The sequence below is a fragment of the Athalia rosae genome, chromosome 4 (genome assembly GCF_917208135.1).
Source record: "Athalia rosae chromosome 4, iyAthRosa1.1, whole genome shotgun sequence".
Classification (NCBI taxonomy): domain Eukaryota; kingdom Metazoa; phylum Arthropoda; class Insecta; order Hymenoptera; family Athaliidae; genus Athalia; species Athalia rosae.
The window spans coordinates 12,844,342-12,870,822 of NC_064029.1; the positions used below are offsets into that span (position 1 = coordinate 12,844,342).

The following is a 26,481-nucleotide window of genomic DNA, read 5'->3' on the forward strand; positions in this document are numbered from 1 at the left end:
CGGTGGCGGTGGCGGGGGCGGGGGTGGGGGCGGAGGTGTATATGACGTCGTGTCGGACGTGGTACCTAAACTTGCGTGTGGGTATTGCTGTGTACCTGATCGCTCTCGGCATTGCCGATTGCGTTCGCTGGCGCGTAGTACTGGAAAAATAAATTACAGATTTTTTCTTCTTCATTCAATGCATGATTTTTTAATGAAAACTTGGTATTCTTATTTGGTTTCTTCCCCCTCTCCTCATGGATGGAAAATCTCGGGGGTGAACGAATTTTTTTTCTCATTTTTCAATTCTTCTCATGGATAAAAATTTCTCTATTATCTTTCATTCGTCCCGATTGATGATCAACGATTCGATGAATTATACTCATGAAATATGTGTCATCTGTTATTTGTTCGGGGGTAAGATATGAAAGAAACCCATCGATGAAAACAAATTTGCAGTAATTAAGCGTTGTGATTGTAATATTTATTCTATGTACATAATCGTTATTGTCAAATTTATATATAGTTTTCGTGTACCAAAGCGCATGCAAAATATTTTACATAATTTGATGGAAATGATTTCACCAACTGCGATGAAATTAGAATTAGTGAAAAAAAAATAGTAATAATCGTCATAACTATCACTGACTAACGCTTGATTTTATCTCGTGTCTCGATCATTATTTCATCAAGCGTTCAAAATTTATTCTTATTGTTTCCAAGCCATGCTCGACGTTATCCGCAGCGATCCATCCATTTTCTAATAATGGCGGATCTAATATTAATCCGTATACACATTGATTGCATGTATTTCTATTCTAAGCAGGCAAGCAGGCAATCATTCGGATGCTTAGTAAGAGAGACGTGACCATGAAAATGCTAATGAAATCATAGCTTCAGGAATTTCGGAGGGAAGAAGGTCGTGAAAAAAGATGTGAAAATTGTAGAAAAATTCTTACGCATGAGAAAATAAATCGAAAAAACAAATCAACGAACGAAAAATCAGAGGGGAAAAGAAAATGAATGATAACGCATAAAGAAATTGTCAATAATCTGAGGAATGCTATCACATTTCTTATTTTATACATTTTGTTTATTTTTATTTTAATTTCGAGTGAAAATCATGAAATAAAGTAAAGTTTCTTTAATTATACAACGAATGAGTTTAAAGCCGTATAATGATCTTCAAATGATAATAATAATAATAATAATAATAATAATAATGTGGGAGTTAATAAAAAGGGTGAGAGTACTCACATATGGTCCCGGGATAGGCGCATGCATCCTCCGTCTAACTCTGCAGTCCGTACCACTAGAGACAAAAACAAAATAGAACGAAATGCGAAATGCTACACGTCTTCCATTTAACGAAATAAAACAAATCAATATAACATCTGATAAAGAAACCAACGATAAACGCATAGAAAATTATCATTATTTATTTAAAACCGAATGTCATCATCTATGTAAAACGCAACACCCAGCCAGCTGCTTAAACTATGAAATGAAAAAAAAAAACAAAATAATCATAACACAAATAATTTAGTCGCATCGAAGTATGAGAGAAAAATCAAAAAGTATAAAAAGTTTTTTTCAAATCAACCGTGACAATCATATGTAAATGATATAATATACATTGGAAACGTTAAAACGCTGCTAACTGCATGCCAAGCGTGTTCTCATTTTTTTTTTTTCTTTTAGTTTTTTTTTTTTGTTTCATTTTTTCTGTACGTGAAGTTGAGTCAGATGACCACCAGCGCAATCTGCTGAAAACGTACAGCGGATTCCCCGATCGAATCAAAGATAATGTTTCCCCGACGAGGGGGAAACTATGCACGAAGTTCTATCTCTAGGTACAATATTACGGTGTAAAACGAGGCGAATCTTCACCGACTCAACTTCCTGTCGGATGTTAAGTAGATATGTAACCTATGTTTTATGTATACAGGTATATCGGTTTATGTGTGTGTTTTCGTTCACCTCGTACATTCTACTATAGTTATACATAACTAGAAAACCATATATATATATATCGCGCGATAATATTGGCGTAATTAATATTCACTCGACTTTATTATACATACCCTTCCGTTGTCGAAGTCTCGACCTCCGCCGATCGTGAGACGAGCTTTAGCTTTCATCGCGTCTGATAACGGGATCTGAAAAATAATCATTTCAATCGTTGAGACGTGCGAAACGAAATTTTCTCGGAAACGCTTCAATTTTTAACCGGACCTGGAATTCGTGACAATCACAGTTGACTATTCAAAACGAACTTATCGAGCTACGGGCAAATTTTCGATTTTTCCGATCATATGCGCGGCGAAATGATGAATTATTTACCTTCGCTCTGGTCGCCTCTGTGTGCGACTTGTAGCAAAATTCTAATAGCGCAACGGCGAGAGCCACGAGTAGACCGCCGATTAGGATGTAAAATATTCCGGCGACGTTACTCAACGACAATTCGTTTCTCGACGCGTCTTGTTTGTCACCGTGTCTGCACTCCGTACGATCGTACCACCAACGATTCGTCAATTTCGTGAGCTCTCCGTTCTCCTTGAGCGACAAGACCGCCAAATTTATACTGTCTCTGAAAAAAGAAGTAAGCAGGTATCGGAAAATAAATTAGCGGAAGTACGGAAACTCGGGACTACCCCCTTCCGGTTCTCATTCCTCGACATACGTAATACGTATAGCTAAAAAAGAAGCATCGTTTCATCTATTATTCTACGACGCGATCGCGCAGCAGACTCCGTACACCTATGTACGTACGTACGTACGTACGAGTGGAGAAAGAAATCTCGAGTTCTCGAATGTCGTGGGCGTGATCCTCGGAATGGAAGAGCTCATCAGTGTCGGAGGTGAGAAAAAGACGAGGTGAAATAAAAAGAAGTGAAGAAAAAGCGGAAAACCAGAGGCCGCGAGACAGCGGTGAGGATAAACACCGAGGCGAACAGCTTAGAGGGGAAAACGAGCGAGCGTATACCCCGTGCGATGGCTCGGAAGAACAACCCTGTAAACGTCAAGTTCAAACTATCGCGCGTTCCCTCCGGCTTCGGGAAATTCTTGCACCGCTCTGCTTATTTCGCGAACGTTTATTCAACCGATACCGCTGGATTATCCAATTTTCGTCGGAAAATAAATATAATCGGGACAATTGTTTACCCGAAATCGATACGATATTTCAATTTACATCGATTGCTGGAACGGTAGAAAAAATTTCACGCCGCTGATCTTGATTCATGTAAATATATTTTTAGATTTTCAAGAGCTTATACACGAACCAGAGAGCTGGGTGTGCAGGGTGTACGTAAATAAAGTATATTACAATATAAAAGAAGCTCCCGGATTCCCCGGTCGAGGTAATGGTCTGGAAATAGCGGGACGATATTTTATATGCTAATTGCTTGTGATGCGTCGTCGGGAGACCGAAAAAAAAAAAAAAAAAAAAAAAGCAGATACCAAAAAAAATTTGTAAAACGTAAAAAAGCCGTGGCTTTTATAATGACTGTGGAGTAGGGTTTTACATAATTTTTGTAAGATGAAACTTCGAATTCGTACAAGAATTACTTGAGAAAACTCCGGCGATAATGACGACGGTGGTTTATGAATTGCAAACTGCACGTAAGAATCCTCTCGTTTTTTATAATACCACGCGAACGAAAATCCGCTTCATATAATAATTTTGGATTCTGAACTTACTTGAGGGGTGAACCGAGCGGCGTGGCTACTCCAAAACCTTTTGCGTCGAGATTTCTTCCAACTTTCATCGTATCGCACGGTTCTCGTTCGTTGATGTACTCGTTTTTAGGACTCTCAATTAAAAGCGCATATTTTCCCTTGCTCGTTCTCACCCTTCTTATTCCCTCGTCGTACGTACTCACGAATACGTGCTTTCTCGAGTTCATAAACTCCCACATTTTGCTGTACAATGTTATCTGTGATCTCTGCGGGCATGGAAGATTTCATTTTACTTCTTCATTCCATTTGTTTTCCAGTTTAAAACAAAAAATGTTTTTTTTTTTCTCTCTATTCCCAAGTAAAGTGGAATTACATCGCGTGATGTGCACGCGAATCACTGACGACTGATCGAACGCGCATCCCATGAAATATAAAAAGTGATTATCCACGACTCACCCTGAAAAAGTCCCATGTAGATCCGTGGTAGAGCGTTCCGTATTGAACTTCCGTTTGACCAGCGAGATCTTCCGGCGAATTTATAGGCGCGACCATTCTTTCGACCGTTAAAAACGCTGCCAAGTTTGCAGTGTACGATGATATTAGAATGAGAGTGAAAAACCACCATACACTCCCAACTATGCGACCGGAGATCGATCTGGAATTCGTGGTAAACAAGACGAGGTTTAACTTTTTTTTCCTAATACGTCTCTGTGAAATATGGTTCGATGGTTTTCAGACGAAGCCCGGAACGAAAATCGATGAACGAGTAGTTAATCAGATTTTATGGACGTCGTATAAGTTTCGTTTCTCAATCAGCAGAGTATACAATAATTAAAATTTGCCCATTATAGGTACAATGATTTTTATTGTACCACCGTATGTTATGGGTGTAGTGTAACGAACGTCGGAATGAAGAGTCGGTGCTGTCGTATAAATTGACATTTCACGTGAGGTCGAGTCACCGACCGCGAAATAAACCGTGATTTTTTCTCCTAAAAAAAGAGGAAAAGCAAAAAACCCCCGAGACTCTCGTTCTTTTTTTTCCGGTATGTAAGTAGAATTTTATTACACCGTATACCTTATACCTTCCCTACGCATTACGGATACACTTTTGATTTACGCACGCAAAGTCCCAGTTAAAACAAAAAATAATAATAATAATAATAATAACAACAACAACAAAACCGCGATAATGATGATGAAAAAAATGGGTAAATGGAGTAACAAGTTTAGGCACGATGATAATGAAAAGGAAGCACACACGTAAAAATTGATTTATGATGATCATGTCGTAATATTGTTCGAATATTAAGGCGGTAAATTATGCGCGATATACAATGCGTATATTTCGGGAGGAAAACAATTACTCTCGAGAATTTTTTTTTTCAACTATAGTTATTTTTTCATCGACTTCAAAAGAAAATATGAATAAGAAAAGAAAATGGAATAATAGAAGTAATGTAGAATATCGCACAAAGAAAAAGAGATTGAGAGATTGAAAGAGAAAAGCTTCGTTCGTGTATACATACATACATGTATGTAAATGTACATATGTATTAACATGCAAATGCGAATCAATATAATTTATAAACAGTGACGACGTCGTATATATAATAGGAAAACGAGATGGTTTCACTCGGAGCTTTTACGGTATAGTGAGTTGGGGCGCGCGTTTTCGTTGCCGAATTGAGAAATGCCTGTAGGGGCGCATCAAAGCGGGAATTCGTAAAATACTGTGAAACCTTTTTCGCTTTAGTATTTCTCATTAAGCGAGGCGCTACCGGCCAATTCATGGTATTAGACCGTTGCAACCCTCCCCCCCTCCCACCTTTACCCCTCTGTAATATACGGTTCTCTCGTCTCGCACAAAGGCATTCATGATTCAAGTCGCTGGAGCTATAAAAGAACCCGGTGTTTTTGAACTTCATAATTAGTAGGTAAAATATTCCGACTAATAGTATGCGACCCGCTAAAGTCGATATAGGAGATTAAAATACGATCAGGAAAAACGAAGAACATGGAACAAAGAAAAAAAAAATAAATAAAAAGAAGTAAGTGAGCTTACGTTCTGAATATAAATGAAAATGATCAAAGTACGCGTACAGCCATTGGTTCTTATATTCATTGTTCGCGAAAATCGTGAATCGGTATTATCGCTAAAACGTCGGGCGGAAAAGCTCGTTGTCAGTCGATGTCTTTTATTCTGCTTAAACTCGCGAAACTTTTATAATCTCTTTCGAGGGTCGCCATGGCGAAAACTTTGGTAATATTTGCGGAAGGGCTGATTTTGAAGGACGATAGACGAATAGCGAAATTCTATACGGTGTGTTATTCTTACCTTGGAGATATGTCGCAGCCCTGCTGCATGAAAGCGCCCAACGAAAACCACAAGCTGTTCAAAATACTGAAATCATTCGCCATGCTGGAATGCGGCGTGTGAGGCGAACCGTGGGGTGCATGCGGATGCGGAAGTCCCGGGTCACCTCTACCTCCCGCCATCGGATCGTTTCCACCGCTGATTTGGAGAAGTCGCCATTCGTAAGGCGAGAACCTTGCGAAAAAACGTTGATTTGGTTTTGGATTATCATTCAGCGGGGTGATCGAAGAAATTTATTTTCTATTCTCTTCGTTTCGATTTCCCTCCTTTTTTTTTTCTATTTCTTTTATCATCCACCGAAGAGAAAACTTGCGAAAAAGAGACTTGACGAGGGATAAAAGTAGAGCAATGAAAAAAATCAAAAAAAAAAAAAAAAAAAAGAACCAATCCGTAGAAAGTAATTATTGACAAGCGAATGACTCCGTGTACGAGTATATAGTATAGAAATTCTTTATCGAATCAGAATTATCACGGGTTCAGGTGTTTAATCAGTTGGAAACGGAGATTATTGGCGCTCCATTCACCGTTTCGTTTCTTATTTTATTACTTTTATTTCTATTTTTATCTTTTACTCTTTTCCCGTCACCGGTATAGATTTTTATTACAATAATCACCTCGAGACGATGAAGAGAACGATGGACACTCCGATGTATGAAAATATAACGCAGACCCAAATTTCTTTACTGAGTGGATTCAAAAAACTGAATACTCCAGGCTTCTGTTTTATTGGTTTTTTAATCATTATACTTATGCCCAACGACATGAAGGGTTTGCTGAAGTCTATGACTCGTTCTCTTTCGGACGTTATCGTCATCGATGCGATCGCGATGTCCGCTTCCTGCAAAAGAGAAAACAAAAAAAAAAAAAAAAACAGAAATTTATAGAAATAAGATTTTTTTGGAACTCTAAAATCGATGTGGAAAACGTGTCAACATTTTCTTTGTTGGCCGAGGACGAGCTTGCGGATTTTTGGATTCTCCGGTAGAGGTGCGCGGATCCGAAAGCTGAAAGCTCTCTAGCGACGAACAGATGGAATTCTCAACTTGGGTGGCAAAACAGGGTAGCTTCAGTTATCTACATTTTTAATCGATTATCGAAACTACCCCGTTACATCGCGCAGATATGTGAGGATATATAATGGCTGGGCAACCGCCACGAAACTACCTTATCATTATCTCGGCCGAAGGGCTACTTTTCGCGTACATTAGATGGGTATGCTTACACTTATGCGAACGAGATCCGCATTGGAATTTAACACTCGCGTCGAGATGTTGAAAATTTTTTGATACGATAATTCGGTTTTGATTGTGGAGATTAGCGGTCAATTTATGCGCATATTAGCAGTGGAATATACCGACGCTCATATTTTTGAAAATTTCCGAATAACTTACCTTTCGAATCAGCTCACCCACCATTCCGTCCCAACCGCCATTTACGTCGGGATTTTCAGTTCCGTATTTACCGTCCTTTACGATCCGCAACTCATCTGTTCGAGGGAATTGAAAAAACAACAATCTGTAATCATCTGTAATCGGTACACGGGACAGAACGAACATATTCCGAGACCAAAATGAAGGAAGTATTCGATCTCGTTCACCGTGATGTAAATCACACGTGGCTGATCTTTTTTTACTCACAAGTTATTCCAAGTTTTTTCGCTATCAAGTCGGCAAGGTCTTTGCAGTAGCCTTCGAAGCGATCATTTCCTGTGAGGGTTTCGCCTTGTTCGGGTTTTCTCAGCATGATATAAGGCTCTTCCTGTAATCGAGTATGCAAAATGAAGCATAAAGAGGACAAAGAAAATTACTTCCAAATCCATCGGACGAAAATCGTTCATCTACGTACCACAATGGTGGTAACGATGTAAGTCCTATTTCTTTCGATGTCAGACTGCGGTCTAAGTCTCACATATTTTGCAGCAATGGGTTGAAATCCAGCCTCATCGGTCCATTCGGCGACCTCAAAATAGACGAGGGCGAGTTTTCGTTAAACAGTTTACCGTGACATTTCCGTAATGCCTATATCTATATTTTGCAAATCCTATCCCGCTTCAATCTCCTCCGAGATACACGCATATGAACCCACCCCGCGAACAAACCAATACTCGTTTCGCTCCAGAGGTATACCTATGTACACGTGCACCGTACACGAATACCCGTAAATGTGTATGAATTCGGATAGAGTTTCGTGAAATTTATCGCTCACGCTGGGTTTTCAAAGAATAATACGAAGCCCACTTTTGTTTAAATCCTGAATTGCCAGGCTCGTCAATTATTCCGTGATCGGTATGGGCGTTGAACTCAAACCAAACCACCGCTCTCTCGACTACTCTGGAAGCTCGCGGTTAATTCGTTCGGTTTCCGTGGAGAGTAGCTATTAATAGAGCTTCGAACTACAGGACACCCGAAAAATCCTGATTCTTCGTCAGTTTCGTAAAATATCAGGAATAACAATCAGTCATCGCAGATCGTATGCCACGATCGATCGAAATCGGTATCGAAGGATTCGATCATTTCTAAGTACATACTTGGAAACGTGAATATTCTTTCTTTTTTTTTTTTTTATTTCTTAGCATCATTACGTTTTTGGAACTTACCTTGACCATCGCACTGTTGACGGTCATTTCTACGACGTGAAGTGTGTAGTTTTGACGACGGCCGTCGTCATTGAATCGGATTTCACCCGTCAATCCTTCTATCTCCACCTGAAACAGTTTTTGGAAAATGGTGAACGTTCTTTTTCCAGGTTTTCTTTTCGTCATTTTTAATTTTGGGAAAAATCAAAAATCGATCGATCGAGGTGACGAGTATTGAATTTGAAAATAAAACTGAAAATTTTGTCAGAGTATCCCCCTCCCCCCCTCCCCTATCTTTCAGAGTGTAGATTAATTCATGTGCTCTCGGTGTGACACGAGTAGCGAGCCAAGTTTCTCAACGTCATATAAGTTTGACGGCACCTCGTTAGGGTTCTTGACGAAGAAGACGTTTCTCAACGTTACATTATATTATATTATTATATTATTTCATTATTATATCACATCTATATATCTATACAGGTCAGGTAGACGTCGTACCGCGACTGAAAACATTAATCTTCGGTACTTCGGGCTCCGGTAAAGTTTACAACTATTAACGAGTATACCCCAGCAATTATCGGACCTTTCAAATGAATTCGAGCGGAATCCGAATTTTTCAGTATTTTAAATTCTGAGTTAAATTATACAGCTGTTGGCGACGGCGGTGCGCCGGTATAATATTTTCCAAGATTTTCGAGCTCGAATTCCAAAGTCCGTAAGTAGAATTGCCGGGGGGTTGAAGGGGTCGTTGGTTGCTCTTTCGTTAGTTCTGCAGCGCACCGATGCGATGCACAATTTATGCTTTGTGAGTAAAGCGACGTCGTACCGTCGTATGCGTACCGGATCGAGTTGGCTGGCACTGATTCTGACCAAAAGCTGGCCGCTCTCTCGGAACCGGCGTTTCGGGAGTCTCGGTGACTCGGTCGTTCAGAAAGGAAGTAAGGAAGCTCGCGAGCAGATAACTGAGACCGAGGAAAAGAGCAGAGAATTAGCGGCGCGAGGAATTCAGAAACTGAGAAATGAAATGAAAGGGATAATGATGATGACGGTAAGGGGGAAGCGAGCTGGAAAAGCATTCAGACGAGAGTACCAAACTAAACGTAAAGGAGTATACGTATGTATACGGGATAAGATGGAGTTCCATAGATTAGTCGTGTAAACTCGAAGCGTATATTCGGATTCCTGAGCACGAAAGACGTTGAAATACACTCGTACGGACTGGTTCAATTTTTGACCGAAAAATCGAAAAAAAAATTAAAATCAAACGCACACCGCTTTAGATTTTTCATTCGGAATGAACCACCCTTGTACGGAGTTCGAATTCGCAGCGAAATTCTATACCGAGGCTTTGAAACCGAGCTATCTTTTTTACAAAGTCCCGGCGTACACGCGTACATGCGAGGAGTACCGCGGAGGTGGTTTTACGTAGTCTGAAAGTTTTCTTAAAGAGAATTCGAAATTTATTTCGGAAACAAAAAGAATTCTCAGCGTATCCGCGCGATCCTGAGTATTGCGATTCGCACGTATAGGTATACGTACAATAAATATATTATACGCGTACCTGCTTTGGATGTAAGAAACTCGTTGATAAGGCAATTCGGATATCTATACTACAGCTCTAGTAGAAAAAACTTTTATATAGAAAAGATCGAAAGAGACTTTATAATATTCTCCTGGGTTCTCGAACCCCGTTAACTTGATAGACGACGAGATACGACGACGACTATAATACCTATGAGTAAGCTTACAGAACTCCTATATACCTGTATATAACCACGTATAACGTAACATCGACTTCGAGACTAACGTAACTCGATTTTCAAACTTCTCAATCGAAAAGCGGAACATTTTTCCGCTACCAAACTAAAGTCAAAGGGATCGACTCCGTTCGGAAATTCCAAAGAATCGCTGCTATCCACCGCAAGAAATAAAGTCCTTTACAAAGAGCGGATACACCGCACGTTCCGTGTGGATAATTTCTCACATACGCCCCGAATTCGAAATCAATATTTCCCCCCCTTATCCTCACGGATAGGGATACAAGCGTTATAGCTCAGGTGCCGGTGCGGAACAATATTTGCATTAATGTTGCACGTGCATTTCACGTGGTTAAACGGGGCGTGCAGAGATGTCTGAACACGTCTGGTGTACGCACGCACGTACCGGCGAGTTTTCTCGTCCTTGAAACTTTCGCGAATGCCTCACCGCCTGTTTGCATCGGGCGCCAAAAGCTACGTCGGTGTAATATAGCCTCGGTACCGTCGGTGAATTTCACGAGTCGAATCTGAAGGATTCATTTAGACATCGAAGGAACATCCTAAAGTTTGTTTGCGCACCCCATCCAGACGTCAGCTTCTATCCCAAGGTAAATGGTTACCGGTACCACCCTACCGTACAAATACCGAGTTGTCAGGATTGAGGAGGGGGGGGGGGGGGGAGGGGGGGGGGAGCAAAGTCGAGACTCGGCTGGGAGTCTGAAGGTGGTCGTTTTCGGTGGAAAATTGAGAAGGAGGGTAGCACACGAAGCCATGGAGTGTCGGGCAGTTACCCTACGTATATATATATATATGATATAGTTATACCTCGTAAGGGGGTCGGGAGGGAAGGGGTGGTTACATCTCTCAACGCTAGGAATTCCGCTAAAGTCGAAAGAAGTCGCAATTACTGTCAGCCACAGACATCCCGGGGTTTGTACCGAGCACCAATACCCGCGGCGTTCGTACGTTCCATCGAGAAGAGACCTACATACTTCGACGCCTACCGATCTTAACATACAGTGGCTTTGCCGCCATCGATCGTATCGGCCAGAAAACGTTGGATTTCCCATATAAAACGTAAATCTTCAAAGATATTTAGTTTTACAGAACCTCACAAATTCCGGTAAAACACTTCATCTTTTTTTTTTTCCCAGAAACATTTTACGAGGGTAGCAACCATTCGAAAACTTATCATTTCTGCTTCTTATAATTTCGTGTCTCGAACGAAAAGTCTCGAAAGAAAGAAAATTATCGGCGGCCTTCGAATGTTTTTCAAAACGTTACTACCCTGTTAACGTGCGAGCACAAATTGGATCATACCTTTCTAAGGTTTCGCGATATTTTGTCTCCGTGTTCCCAAGGAGTGACCCATCCTTGGCTAGTGTTACAGTCGAGAGCTCGAGTTCCATTCGTCGGATGATTGTTCCCGCTATTGCCGCCGCCACTACTTCCGCCGCTGGTACTTCCCGCGACACCGGGACGTCGGACGTTGGTTTTGAAGAGGTCGGGTTTTTTCCGTAATATCTTATTGAACGCCTCAACGAGAACGAAGACCGCGTCGTACATGAGGGCGGCTTGGGCCTGGAATCATTAGTTTTTATTTTACACCCGAGTCAACGATTGCTAGAAATTTCGCAACAATTCCGAGGCGAGGGGTGCAGGGAACCCCCGTCACCCTAAATGCCCAGAGGTGATACAGCGAATATATGTATCAATACGAAACGAAGAGGAAAATTTCTCTGCTTCTCAGATTCTTCTGGGGCTCTCTTCCGATCCGGCAATTATTCATAATTTAAACAATTTGCTGACCGTACTCCGTTTCACCATCAGGAAAGGACAACGGCGTAATAATAACGACGGTAGCAACAGGATGTGAGAATATAATAACAAGGAAAAATAAAAGAAAAACACTTCCGCTGATATCTTCATATTGCAACGGCAAAGTTGGCTTGCTCATTTATTTTATTCGTATAGTTAAAAGCAACCCACCGGTATAATATTGTGTAGTTTTACTATTTCAACAGTTGACTGTCGCGTATTTATTACATAAAAAAAAAAGATGCACGAATTTACAGACTCAGGGTTCAACGTGTGGCGGTTGCACGTACCTATACCGCGTACACGTAACCTGTGCACCCACTCATTATCAGAAATGGGCGTAAATTAAAAATTAAGTGCAGGTCGTCATTTCATGGCAACGAGCCGTGAAAATATTAAAATAAAACTTGCGTTTCGAGTAAAACTTCGCTACCGCTGTTGCTACTGGATATGCAGAGACAAGTTTTGCGACTGCTGCAGTTGCGCGGAGCGGCTATAAATATATGTGTATAATTTTGTATTTTTATTTCCCTTCTTTTACGATTACTACAGTTGTGGCGCGGTATTAAATTATTATATGTATATATTCCTATTTCAATTACGCATAATATAGAAGCGAGAGAACGTCACGAGTGTTACAACGAGAAGTACGAGCAGCGTCTTTTTTCTTCTGTCTTCAATTACCGTTGGTCTCACAATGATATTTTTCCGAATCTCGGCTCCAATTTATTCATGTAACGTTTCTTCGTTTTTGCGTCATTCGTTTTTATTATATTTCATATATACATTTTTTTTTTCACTCGATACGGATATATTGATATTATCTCGGCGTTCGCAGATGTATCGTACGAAAATGTTGAGATAGACATATGGATATCGCGAAATGGGATGATATATATAAAAATATGTATATGTATATATATGTGTAAGCCAAGTATATATGTATGTATAAGGTATACGTATACTAACGGAAATGGACTCTCGACCGGCGCCTTGAGAAGTAGTCGGGTCGAGGCGGCGCCAGCCTTCCTTCGAGAGGAACTCCTTGACATGTCGTCTAGTGGCGTCCACGATGCGAAATCCGGTGATGTTGATCGCTCCGTACTCGATCACCTCACTCTCCCAACGGTCGTCCATTATCTGATGATATAACAGCGGGGAAAACTAGACTCGGTTTTCCAGTTCGAGCGAAATACCACCTACGCGATCGTCAACGCCGAAAAGTCCTCGTTGACCAACGCGGTAATTACCGATTATTCGCGGCGTAGTTCCCAACTCTGATGAGTAATGAACGAAAAAACTAAAAGAAAAAAAAAAAAGTCTCGATACGCCGAAGGGAAGCACCGAACGGTGGTCGGAAGGCGGCGGGTTGAAAAAAAAAAAAAAGGAAAAAGAAAAAAAGCAACGAGGAAAACTGCAAAGTTGCGGATGTCGGTGCGAACGGGAGAAGCGGCGGGGGGGGGGGGGAGGGTTCGAGGGTGAGAATTACGAGAACGAGAATGAGAAGTACGCAGTAGAGTTTGGGGAAATCTCTCATAATTATGTTTACATTCGTCTGGTAATGTTGACGGATTCCATTTCCTTAAAATGTTTAATGTTTTAACGGTATGTCAATATTAACACCGAGTAACTGAAACACTCTGGGGCATTTCCGCGCGAACCGTTACCTACCTGAAATTGCGAGTCCCCGGGGACACACGTTGCAATTTGCTATCCCGCAATTCCCGATACGCGCCTGCGCCCAGCCGATCTTATAAAAAAGATTAATCTCAATTTATTAATCACGTCTCACCCGGGCGAATAGACGCGTACTACTACCACCCCCCACCCCCCACCCCCCACCCCGCGACCATTTATTGTCGGCTGAAAACCTCGGGTAACGAATATCAAATAAAAGTATTTCGCTTCGCGGAGTGATGCGTTGGAGCAAGAAATTTCCACGTATAGGTAATGGGCGCAGCTTCGAGAAATTTCACGGCTGGTTCATTCTCCGAGTGTATTATTAAGTTGCGGATGGTAAGTGCTTTGCTCTCCTGTTATACCGCCCCTACTTATCCTCCATCTAATCCCCTGCGCTATTACCACTGCCGCAGAATTTTCTTACTTTCCTCCCGTTTAACGAACGCTCCGTAGATGCGGGCGGAAAAATTTCTCACCAATCCGCTGAGAAGATAGTGATAAGTCCTTTTTCCCAGGGCGACGTCCCTCACGTGACTGACCACGATGTCCTTCGCCATGTCCGTCGGACAATCGAGAACGACGTATTTGTTGCTCCATCTGAAATATTCCAAGCAAACAAAAAAAAAAAAAAAAAACAACGAACATTATTCGACGCCCCATGATTCTACGTGCCTTCCACGACCGCGCACGACGAACTCGAGGTGGTGGTTCTCCGTCGTCCGAATCGTGATCGTCGATGCGCCGCTGATTGTGAGCAAAGAGGCATCGTTGCGGACGAATTTAATACTCGATGTTAAATGTCCGTTCGGGGTGTACAGGTAGCCCGGTTGTTACGGGAATATAACGTTTCGCTTTCACCGTGTGCGTACAATGGTAGACGGTGCCCGGAGATACCGCAAAGCTCTAAAACCGCAAGAAACTTGTCTCTTGAGGATCCTGCGGTCTCTGACACGGTCTATATTCCGTAGTTGAAGTAACCGTAGGACAAGGTGACACGGCAGCTGGATAAGGGGTAGTAAAGAGGGAGGGGAAAGGGACGATGGTCATCTATTAGTTCTCGTATACCTGGTATATACCTACTGGGTATTCTAAACTGTAATAAACTAGCCGGTACACTGTCCAAGAGATATACGTTATTAGCTGACCGGCTAGCCTCAGGGCTGTTCGCTCTCCAATGAAAATGGCAGCAGCGCTACCCGCAACGCGGTACCGTGACAGATGCCGTTGAAATTTCCACCGCACTAAAACATCCGACGATCCATACGGCATCTACGGTTTAGGTATATCAAACTTTTTCACCAAAAGGAACCATATGCCTTCACGATTTAAAACGGAGCAAAAAGAATTTCATCCATTTCTAATTTTCCCACCAATATCGAACAATTGAATTTCGTTGTATAAGGATCAGAATTTCACGGATAATTATCCACGATTCCGGTTGAATAAACGAAATGATAATTTCCCGCGTACCTGCTCAATTCCTCGAGGCTTCGTAGGAAGTCGATAGCCTCCGACATGTTTTGTATCCTTTTAACGGTCTCCACTTGAAAGGAATCGTTGCCGGGTCTCAATCCTTGGTATATCTGCTGCAGTCTCAAAAGTCCTGCAACACGAATAGAAAAAATGTCGATGATCGATTGATTACGATGGTTCTTCGTCAATAACAAACGTGAATTCGGACTCGATGAAAAAAGCTGTCGATATAAATAAGGTGTTTCCGATTGCTCAGCGAAGCCTGCAGATAATGGCGATACATTTTATTACTCAATGAAGATATAAATCACGGACCAGCGAAAACTGTGTACTGGAGTAGACTTTAAAAAGTCTTCAATTTTATTGATACTATATTTCGAAAAAATTTCTCTCGCCTTACGATATGTAAAGATTATGGCAAGCTAATCTTATCAGTCATAAAAATCCTGTAAGCCGCAGATTAATTGAGTTACCGAATTTTTTTACGAAATAATAAAAGGAAAGAAAAGAAAAAAATTTCACAGTCTAAAGCCATTTTTTGGTCTCTTTTACCGGGCTATATTTTTCACATTTTATGACCATTATCATTATTCTTTATCCCCACATTGTTAGGCATCCAGCGGCCATTTTTATTCAAATCCTGGGAGCCCTTTTACGTACTTTTCGGGCGTTCTGCAGCTCTTGGCTGCTTCAGTTGGGAAATCAGGCGTGTTTGACATCGACTTGGTTAAACACACACAGGACGTGGATTCGTGCGACCAAGACCTGGTCAAACAAAGTCCATCCCCTGCAGTTCGGAGCGACTACCTAACAACTACCTCAGGTATAGATATAACAATGCCAAGGTTTAACCGTTTTCCAATAAGGATTCACCGAGGCGAGATACCTCGGGAGTTGGAACCCGTTCGTGATCTTTTTTTTATCTAGAGAAAGAAAAAAAAACAAAAAAACAAAATGGCAGCGATAATGAAATTTATCGGTATTATTAACGAGCGCCGGAAAAAGAATCGCTCTTTTTTTCATTTCCAAGGACCGTTGCCTCGCATCGAATAATCGTATGGAAGTAGCGAAGATCGTCGATTCGCGATAGGCATCGGTCCTAGACCTGGAAGATTGCAACGCCTTCCAATTTTCCTTTTCTTCGCGACTCGAGCGAACGGATTGTTCGGGGATCCGCGTAGTGTAACCCTCGCATACTTGAGTTAGCGCCAGGGGATGCGGAGGAGGGTAGTCGCTGGATGGGCAGGAATTTGGCCGCTGGAAGCTTCGACCCATTACACCGCAAGGCGTAGGCCCGCTGCCTTAATTAAACGCCGTTGAACCAGCCTGATTTATTGGAAGTGCGGTTTGGCAGTATCAAACCTAGAAACGCCGTCCAATCCCTGCATAGCGTTCCGACAAACTTTTCTATATATCTATAGCAAAATGATCCCGCGGGACTCGAATACCTCACAATTAGTCCTTCGCGGGACGCGCGGTTCGTTTTGTATTTTTATTTATTTTATTTTTTTTTTCTCTTTTCTTCATCCGATCGGAAGGTGTGGCTGAATTCCGGGCTCGCGGAATATGATCGAACCGAGAAAATAGGATCTCGCATTTTTCTCACGCATCATCGATGCGCTCCTGAATTATTATTCAACATTTCTTCGACACAGGTATGTATAATATTAATATAGAAGCGTCTATAAAAAAATTCCGCCGATATCACCCCCTCCCCCATTATCTGTAATAATCCTTCCACAGACGACGACGTCGATCCGTTCGAGTCACCGTCGATTTCCTCCGCGATGCACTTTTTGGTGCGCGCCGGTCTCGAGATTTTTAAATATATCCATGTATTTTTAAAGCTGAGAATATCGATCCCGCGATAACTACACCGCAGATACGAGGGGGTCGAGGGGTTTATACGTGTAGGTGGTTATGCAAATATAATACAGCTGGGCCATTAAGGTGCATGCGGTAACGCTATAGTATATATCACGCTGTAAGCCCGCGAACGAGAGTTACGACAAAGGTGCGAAGGCTACCGGAGGACGGGCTACCCTTTGCACCCTGTACCCGACGTACCTACCGACCCATACCTTTCCCTTTTTATACCACATACAAAGGGGTCGGTACTGTGAAATATTAAGCGCGTAACGCGATGCCGCGTATACATGATACAGAGGACGTTATAACCTACATGCAATAGCGATCCCCCTCAGAATGCTCGACTCAAAACGATCGCGTCAACCGCGAAATTTAAGCCGAGTTTAACGAACTCGCATCGCCGCTATCGTCCTAAATTTTGGTGGGTATATTTTTAGAAAATTTTTCCATAAAAAAAGAAATCATCACACGCTTCGATACATTTTGCCGCGACATATTTCAACGATTTCGTATGCCACCCTGGTAAACGTGGAACCGAAATAAAAGATATGTAAAAACTTGCGGATGTTTTTTTCTCTCTCAACGTAAACCTTCTCCATCTCGAATGGAATCGTCTTGCGTTCGAATTATCGCAAGACTAGTAGAAAAGAAATGTAAATCGAACCGTGGAATGGAAGAGTGTAGAAAAGATGATGATTGTTTTCGATATCGAGAGAAAAGGAGAGAGGAAAGATTGCGAAAAAGCAGTTATTTCCCCGCACAATCCTCTAGCGGTCGAACAGGTCGCGGTGAACCGCCCCTCGTGACGTTAAAGCTCGATGCTTGCGCCTACTGTGGTTACACTTCACTGACATTTGATTCGTGACCCTCGCCCCTGTTACGAAAATTCCCGTATGTCCGAGTAACGCGTCAACGGAACACGGTACTAATTAGTCACCATTTGCCGCATTGAATTCACTCCGAGACTCTTCATAACCGATTCTGAATATCTCGTCTATATATAACACGTTTATTTATTTCATTCCTTACTTCTTTCTCTCTTTCTTTCTTTCTTTCTTTTTTTTTCTTCTTCTCTGGGCATCGAATAACTTTGCCGTGAATTTTCTTCCTCCATGATTAAACTTTATTAGATTTTCCCTGTGCAGCAGAGAATTTCTTAGATATCCAGAGATCGCTTATTATTACTTTGCAGACCTCCCTTCTGCGGGATAAAGTTTGACCGTGGTTATTATAGGTATTATATATGAGAGGAATGAAAATAAAAAATTTATATAAAAATGAAAGGAGGAAAATGATTAAACATATAAATAAAAAAGAAATTAAATTAGAAGTCTCACCTATTCCTTCAAGAGTGGAAAAGTGTTTCTTTATTTCGAATACTTTCGGGGAAGCATTCGCGAATCGCTTCGGACGAAACTTTTATCCGTTATAACAATAAAATTGTACGAACGAGGGAAAAAAAAAAAAGAACATTTTTTTCCATCAGTTTCGAGAATATCGAGTGCGGGGCGTTTCCTGTAGAATTTTTTCTCTTCGCCGGGGTGTACGAGAAAGGTACGTAGCTACGTATAACTTGTTATACTTTGCCAATCGTAATACCGGCGAAGCCCTCTCAGCATCCTTCAGGACTCCGGCAGCAATCCCTACCCACCTTTGGTATGGTCGCAACTTTGTTGTAAATTGATATTAATTTTCAGGTCGTATATCATCCCCTGGCGTTGGGTTCAGATCCCGCATTACTCCACCCTACAGTCACCCCCATTTTCACCCCCTTTGCACCCCATTTTAGCCGTTCTTACACGCTACTCGCCTCCCAGCCGTACCTGATACACGAAGACGATGCTTATTTCATCGTTAGAAATGTTTTGCTCCGATGCAGTTTGAAAAAGTAGCTCAACCGCACGGTTACGACGATTTTATTTTCTTGGAATATTTTTTTTTTCTCTAAAAATCTCCGCCAACAGGATGATTTTCGACGAGCATTAATTTATTTCACGAAGAGATCGTTATTGCGGGTAATAATCGATTGGAAGCGAGTCCTTGAATTATTTTCTTTCTCTCCGAAGATTTTAATTTTCAACCGAACGAAGAGAAAGGGTGTAACTTTTGTTTCGCAGAGGTCATTGCGACGATGGTATGATTTTATGTAAAATATTACCGCTCGCTGTCACGGTGACTTTTACATGATTAAATGGGGGGCAAAGAAAAGAGAGATCTGAATCTTTCGTCCGTGAAAAATGAGTCTTAGGGTGACTAAGAAGCAGAAAAGATGAAGGGAAAAGGTGTTGCAGGTAAGAAAGTTGGAAACAAAAAAAGATATAATAAAAACACAAATTTCTGAGCTTTTGTCGTTTTACTCTAGCTAGCTAATATCACGTCTTAGACAATCTGCGGATGATAAGACTTTCCATCACGAACGAGGAGAAGAACAGAAAAAAAAAAAAAAAAAAAAAACGAACGAACGAACGGACGGACGAACTCACGTACAGGTTGGTTGAAGCGTTTCTCCCAACTAGGAGTCAGAGAAATTCCTCATTGCCCTGAGGGAATACAGCGGGACAGTCGCGCTAATCAGTCCAACCCTCGTCTCTTGTTCTCTGCACCGGGAGAGCCCCGGGGCTGAGGTCACCGAGCAAATAAGGTCAGTTTTGCTTCGCTACGGTCTGAACCGTGGTCCGCGACAAAGCCAGACCAAAACTTCGAGTTGTTTTCTTCTTCTTCTTCTTCTTCCTTTTTTTTATTTCGTCTAAATTTTTTATCAACCATTCTATTATACCTACCCTTCTTCTTCTTCTTCTTCGCGCGGTCCGTACATTGATCTTCGTTAGGAATATCTATTCCTAAATATACGCGACGATTCTCACGCCGTTCACACCCCTCTCGATCATTCTCCGCCGATCCGGCGATAAATATTTCTTTTCTTTTTTTCTCCATCCAAACTTTCGAATAAAATATACGGGTGTGTATCGAGAGTTGCTCGTAAGTTGGGTAGAATAATTTCAAAATGCACTAAGACGTCGTGTGTCTGTTCTAATGACAAACGATGTTGTTTACTACCCTTGTAGAAAATGGATCAGCGAGCTTTTGACCTTTGATAAACGATTACCGAGAGAATACCGTCTCGCTTTTATAAATCGTGATGAATTCACGACTTGGCGGACCGAAAAAAGGCCCCTCAACTTTCGAAACACGAGTCGAAGCTTATAAACTCGTCGGACAAATCCTGGCTGACTTTTATTCCTTCTCTTCTTGCGTGAAAACTGTGGAAATGTAATTTCCAAAATCTTCACCGTCGAAAAAAAAAAACCACTCGACGACACAAGGCAGCCGATGTAATTCGTGCGGAAATTATTCAATGTTGCGAAAAAGGAGGAAAAAAATACAAAAAAAAATACAAAAATATACAGAAAAACTAAAAAAATAATTTATAGCTAGCGAAACGCAGCAGCGGTATCCAGGGCAGTTGATATGAGTTACGTCATATGATATAGCGCGTGAATATGGAATGAAATAAACGACGATGGATTCTAACGGGCGACGACAACCTCGGTGATAAACTGGTTCTCCATAGAAGTTGTAACCTGAAACGCGGAAAGCTCAACGCGTATAGACCATTATGATGGGGAACAACCTGCAGATGAGGTATGATGGAAATGGCTGGTGGAAGAGAAGAGGGAGGAACGGGGGGGCTACAGCCTCTACGCTCCTCCACCCCGCGCAGGGTCGTACCAGCAAAGACGCACCTGCTTCCCTACTCTCTGGTTATGAAAACCCTTATCACTAGCCCCCCCCCCCCCCCCCCCCCGCCCCCGACCCCACCGCTACACCCCGTCGTTTCACGCACCCAACGCCACCCCTTTTCACTTCGCTCGCAGTAGACAGAGATCGATCATTCGTCGTACCGCGCGTACCACGCATCGTTGTCGTATATTTTCCACCCAATAATATATGCTCTATACGTATACGTATACGGGGGAAAGCATGAATATATCTATGGAAATTCAGAAGTAATTCGACGTGGAACCTATGGCCGTAAATATAACGTCGTAATGCATATACGTATACAGGGGAAATTTTGATTTCGTCGCAATCTTCACAACTCGCATCGAATGCTTGCCGTTCTGCACTCGCTAGCTGCTCAATAATTTAACGCGATTGGCGGTAGAATAGCGTTCCCCTTCCTCCCACACCCCCTACGACGTCTCGTCGCTACTTCTGCGAACGCGCGAATACCGTCCTCTGTTCAAAACGCGTCGCTATTATATCCTTGGAACACGCCGTACGCAGATAATGGTACACGCGTATGGCGTTTACATCGGTCGTCCGTATCGGGGATGTATACACACACATGTTTAGATTATAATGATCGGAAGTAGGCTATACGTGTAAACACATGTATACGGTTACCGTACGAGATGCCGCGAGATTCCAGAGACGTATATAGCACGTTTCAATTTGAGGGTAATACTGGTCCAGTAATTGCATCGACGTGGCTCAATGAGGGTAGGAAGCGTGACGTTATGGATCCGTATCGTTTCTCTCTCTCTTCGAGGGTAATCGAATTACGATGTCATACCTAAACATATGATAATTGCGACGGACGCTCCGAGGATAAAGTCGAAGACAGACGTATTCGGACGAAAAAAGACTCTCTTTATTTCTTCACTTTGGGGGAGTCTAGTCGAGTGACGGAGATTCTAGTCGAGTATCTCTTCTCTTCCCCCCCATTTTTTTTTGTTTTTTTTTTTCTTTCATCGTCTGTGCGTGACTTTTTCGCACACTTTATTCGCATTCTGCATCTCGTACTTCGCACCTCACTCGTAGTCCTACGCTATATTTGTATGGCTTATTCTTGTACTAAGTCCATACCTCTTCACACGCCCAAACTTTACGTAACTGTGCATAATTATTGCGGGTGTAAAAATATTATGCCGTACGTACGTACAACATCGGCGATATTTTACAATTTTTTTTTACAACAACTATTTCGAACTCGATAAAAGTTCCAATTTGTTGTATCTCGACGAGGGAAAAAGTAAAAAATGTCTCAATTTTGGAAAAAACCACCAAAAGTCATGGTTATCAGTTTTTCTCTCGTCTCATTATCGAGGCCATATATTTGAGGAAGGATGTTGCGAGAAATAGCGAAAAATTTCGACGATAGAATTTTCCAAGATATTTCGACGGTCCGCCAGCCTCCCGGTTTCGAGTTCGCGTTATCATCCACGGGCATGTAAATGTAACATCGTATGCGTGGGGATACATACCAATAGCATCTGGTATGTAGTAACGGTAGCAACTATCAACTATGCGAAGGTACGCAACATCGTTCATCAGCTAATTGGTTTCAGATGACAATACCTATAGTACGGCGTGGCGGCGTCAGCAACTCGGATCCCACGTTACCAAGTTTTGGTGGTAAACTACCTCTACCGCCGCTACCTACCACCGGCGTACGTATTACTACTCAACGGAGTAGAGCGCCGCCGGATGATATCTGTAGGGCGTAATGACATAATGCGGGTAGAACTGGGGGTAATGCTATACGCGGGCTCCGGTACGGACGGCTATTTCATTAGGTATAGGGAGAACATCGCGACCTGGCTAAGCAGTGCGTTGAGAATATATACATAACCGGGTATTGTTTAGCGTTTAACAAGACCCGATAATCCCGGTAAGGAACGTTACACGCTACCGTACACTCCTATGCTCGCTCGCTCGCTCCTCTTCTTCTTCGTCCGCGCGCTCGCTATCCGCAGATCGATGCTCACGATTCTACGCAAAGTTTCAACGCGAACAACCGCCGCGAGCGCCTACTTCTCTGTTCCGAACAATGTTCGAGGGGAACACGTCGGATCGTCCGACGATCGCCGAGTTTATCGATCGTCCCCCTCGGAATTTCAACGATCGACGGTGGCACGATGAAAATCGAACGTGGGAGGAGCGAAAAAATTTGGTGGCGCGATATAAGTTGCCCGTAACCGAACGGAGGGGATGGAATTTATCGTTGGCGAGATCGCGACCCGCTTGACCCGGACGATGATCCTCGCGACGTGTTAGCTCTCGAATTGATTAGCCTTCGTCGCGGTGTACGCTATCAACGGTTGATTGGACGATTCCCTATTATATTAGATGGTCCCGTCGACGTATCCGTACGAGGACAAAATGGAGCTGCCTTTATACGGTATCGCTGGAATTCCCTATTTCTGTATCTACCCATCTATACGGTCGGAGCAATTAAGAACCGCTAAAATCTGTGCGAGAAGCGATAATGTCTCGCGCTTAAAGTACCTCTTGCGGAACGGAATAACGCCTTCGACGATCCTTTGTGCGTCTACTTCCGGTCGCTTAACTCGTTGAGCGCTCGTGATGACGACGATGAGGATGATGACGGCATTAGGATTGAAGGGTAGAAAGAAAGCGAGAAGGGTTGTTGCGAGTTAGTTACCGCCTCCGGAGGTTACGAACACCCTGAGTAATAACGTGATCCGTCAGAACATAATTTCTTGTCGCCTACGTGTTTTTTCCACTTTGTTCATTTTGTTTGTTTTTTTTTTTTTTTTTTTTCCCTCTTCGCAGCGGAATGTATACTTTGACGTAACCCAACCGGCGCGGCGGTTGGGTTTAACGCGGGTGGGCTGTTCCGGGCCAGGTGTACATTTTATCCGCAATTTTGTTTTGCGTATGCCGAAATTTTGCACAAAGTTTCCGCTCGCCACCCCTCGACCTCGTAGAGTGTTGAATGTCGCACCTGGTACCCTTTCGGAAATTGACAAAGCGGGTCGGCGTGCTGCTGAGCGGCGGTATCTTCGAACTGACAATATCGCAGTTTTGTATCGTTTGGCACGTGCTCCGAGAAAAATTACGACAGTGTAAAATTACATGCCGTACACGTGGTCGAGTTCGCGGTGCGGGGGATGGGGGAGGGGGGGGGGGGGGGGTGGGAAGGAGAGAAGGGAAGAAATTGGAGAAATTGGAAAATTTGTCACCGCAGCTGAACGCCTGTATCTATTATTAAGTTTTCTCTTTTTTTTTCACACACCCGTCGGTGACGCCCGTTAGCGTTATTCTTTCTTTCTCGGTTGATTCGTATATTCTATTGAAAAAAAAAAAAACCATTGCGGCGATGTGAATTTTCTTTCCTCTATTAGGTAATTTTATTTTTTTTCCTCCTTCAGCTTAGTTAAGCGCCGGATTCTCGGTCTGATGCAAAAATTTGAATCAGCTCGACGTTACGTTCTACACGTGTACGCGGTGACCGTCGCCTGTTCTACGCACGTGTTACGTTCGTGAAATTCGTTTTGCGAGATTGAATTAAAAAGGAAACAACCCTATTTCCTATTTACTCTCTTCATTCCCTGCGGAAATAAAGTTTACAGAATTTCGGCTGGTACATGTATACGTGTGGATACAAGGGACGAGCCATCGAACAAAAGATCTCGTCAGCGGTGGGCGTTGATTAATATAAAGAAAAAACGGAATGAAATAAATTGCGAGTAGTGGTGACGGTGATGATCCTCTCAAATGTTTGTCCTCGTGTAATAACGCTCGCGAAAAAGAAAGGCGACGGAAATTCAAACAACGTAAAACTCGGCACAGGCAGAAGGTCAAACAATTTTCAACCGTCGGAATTATTTTTCTATCGACGAAATTTTCCCTAAATCATTCGCGCGCGTCGACCTGTGGTTTGTTTTTTTTTTCATATTTACGTATACTTCCGAATCGTTTATTTCGTTTGATTTCATTGGTTTATTTGTTTTGTTTTGTTTTGTTTTGTTTTTTTTTTTTTTTCAAATGCGCCCTCGCGAGTGCATGCAAGCTTAATTATGTTACGCAGGCTTTGAGAGATTAGAGTAGCTCTCGTGAAATATGCTTGGATCGTTGTTATTTCGCAGGTGGGCTTAAGTGGTACAGCATGCGTTCAAAGGGCTTGTTTTAATCAATCGAGTAAATGGCTCTTTCGTTAATGGCGGGTTGATCCTCCACATATACAAGGGTAAAAAAAATAAATACCCTCTATTTCGCTTTTTTTTTCACCCGCAAAGATCGAAGAGGACAAATATCGGCTAACGTACGTACATACAAAAGAGTACGCGGTGACGTCGTTCGGAAAACCGAAAAACGTCACTTGACTTTATCCCGAAATTCAACCTCCTTTGCGACAGTCGGAATTATTCGAAACTTCCCTGTCCTTTTTTTTTTCATTTTTTTCATTTTTTTTTTTTGTTTCTTTTTTAGGTAGAAACGTTTCGTCTCGAATTACTTCCATACGTAACGCGGGTATCGGATATCGGTGAACTCGAGCGAGGGAAATTCACCGATTCCGGTGAAGGTGTTCGAATTTATTTATTAATTTTTTGTTTCACCCTCTCCGATTGTAACGCGAGAGCGGAAAAACGTCCACGAACGTCCCGGGTTATTCCGTAAACGGGTCACGTGCGACCGCAAATTGAAATTCTTGTTTCGCACGGCATTTATCATGCGGTTCTGCTATGGCTGATCTTCAGGGTTGTTTGGCTTAGCTTCAGCTGGGTCTTGGTTCGCTACAGGGGCACCCTGGGATGCGGGGTAAACATTAATTTTCTAGATACGTATGTACTCCGCATTACACCGACGTTGTCCCACGTTGAAAAAAAAATATCACATTTCACAGTCGGACCTGCCGACGTGCGACGCGCAGTCCCGATTGGAATTTCCACATGATCTCCACCGATCACCGCCTCCTCTCGCGTCTCGGGTAATTTTCGGACCGTTGCATCGTTCGTTGGCTCTGGATGAAAGCTTCCCTTCCGTTTGAGCCAGAGCTAGCGGGCTGGCTGACGGGGTATAGCTTCTCGTCCGGACAGCTTACAGACTCTGAGCTTCTCTAACGTTCAACTAGCGCGTTTAGAACTTATCTAATAAGACCGTATAAGGAGAAGTTGAAGAGGCTGTTACCCTTGTGGTTGTGGCGGTGCCGATGCTGCCGCTGTTGCCGCTGCTGCTACCTCTCTGTAACGATGATGACGATCAAACCGCTGTTGGAAGTTAAGACCAGTCAACGTTTCTGAATTATCACGATTCTACCCTCGGACGATAGTTGTTTTGGGTTATTCCGTAAACGTGCGGTTACTTCGCACCGTTAGCTTTACCGCTGTACTCTTGTGTCGAAAAAGTTTGTTTCCATCCTTTTTTACGAGGGAGGATTTTTCGAACGCGAAAAAGGATTTGTGGACAAAGAAAAAGAAAAAAAAAGTGAATAACCGTCCGCGGCGGAAATTTCATTTAGAATA

At 42.5% G+C, this 26,481-nt stretch overlaps 1 protein-coding gene across 2 annotated transcripts in view; it reads right to left on the reverse strand.

The window, feature by feature from the left end:
• Window positions 1-26,481, reverse strand: part of LOC105691168 (glutamate receptor 1) — a 131,186-nt gene continuing 104,705 nt past the window's right edge. The window contains exons 5-20 of one of the 2 annotated variants that reach the window (XM_012409478.3): window positions 15,338-15,470; window positions 14,344-14,464; window positions 13,157-13,327; window positions 11,690-11,950; window positions 8,634-8,741; window positions 7,883-7,996; window positions 7,675-7,795; window positions 7,429-7,523; window positions 6,652-6,875; window positions 5,999-6,211; window positions 4,117-4,315; window positions 3,682-3,926; window positions 2,323-2,569; window positions 2,064-2,138; window positions 1,237-1,291; window positions 1-140 (exon numbers count right to left, since the gene is read on the reverse strand). In XM_012409478.3, coding sequence (XP_012264901.2) covers window positions 1,271-1,291; window positions 2,064-2,138; window positions 2,323-2,569; window positions 3,682-3,926; window positions 4,117-4,315; window positions 5,999-6,211; window positions 6,652-6,875; window positions 7,429-7,523; window positions 7,675-7,795; window positions 7,883-7,996; window positions 8,634-8,741; window positions 11,690-11,950; window positions 13,157-13,327; window positions 14,344-14,464; window positions 15,338-15,470 — 2,348 coding nt within the window. In that variant the 3' untranslated portion in view covers window positions 1-140; window positions 1,237-1,270. The remainder of the gene's footprint in view (window positions 141-1,236; window positions 1,292-2,063; window positions 2,139-2,322; window positions 2,570-3,681; window positions 3,927-4,116; window positions 4,316-5,998; window positions 6,212-6,651; window positions 6,876-7,428; window positions 7,524-7,674; window positions 7,796-7,882; window positions 7,997-8,633; window positions 8,742-11,689; window positions 11,951-13,156; window positions 13,328-14,343; window positions 14,465-15,337; window positions 15,471-26,481) is intronic. The other variant, XM_048653480.1, reaches the window with a different exon arrangement.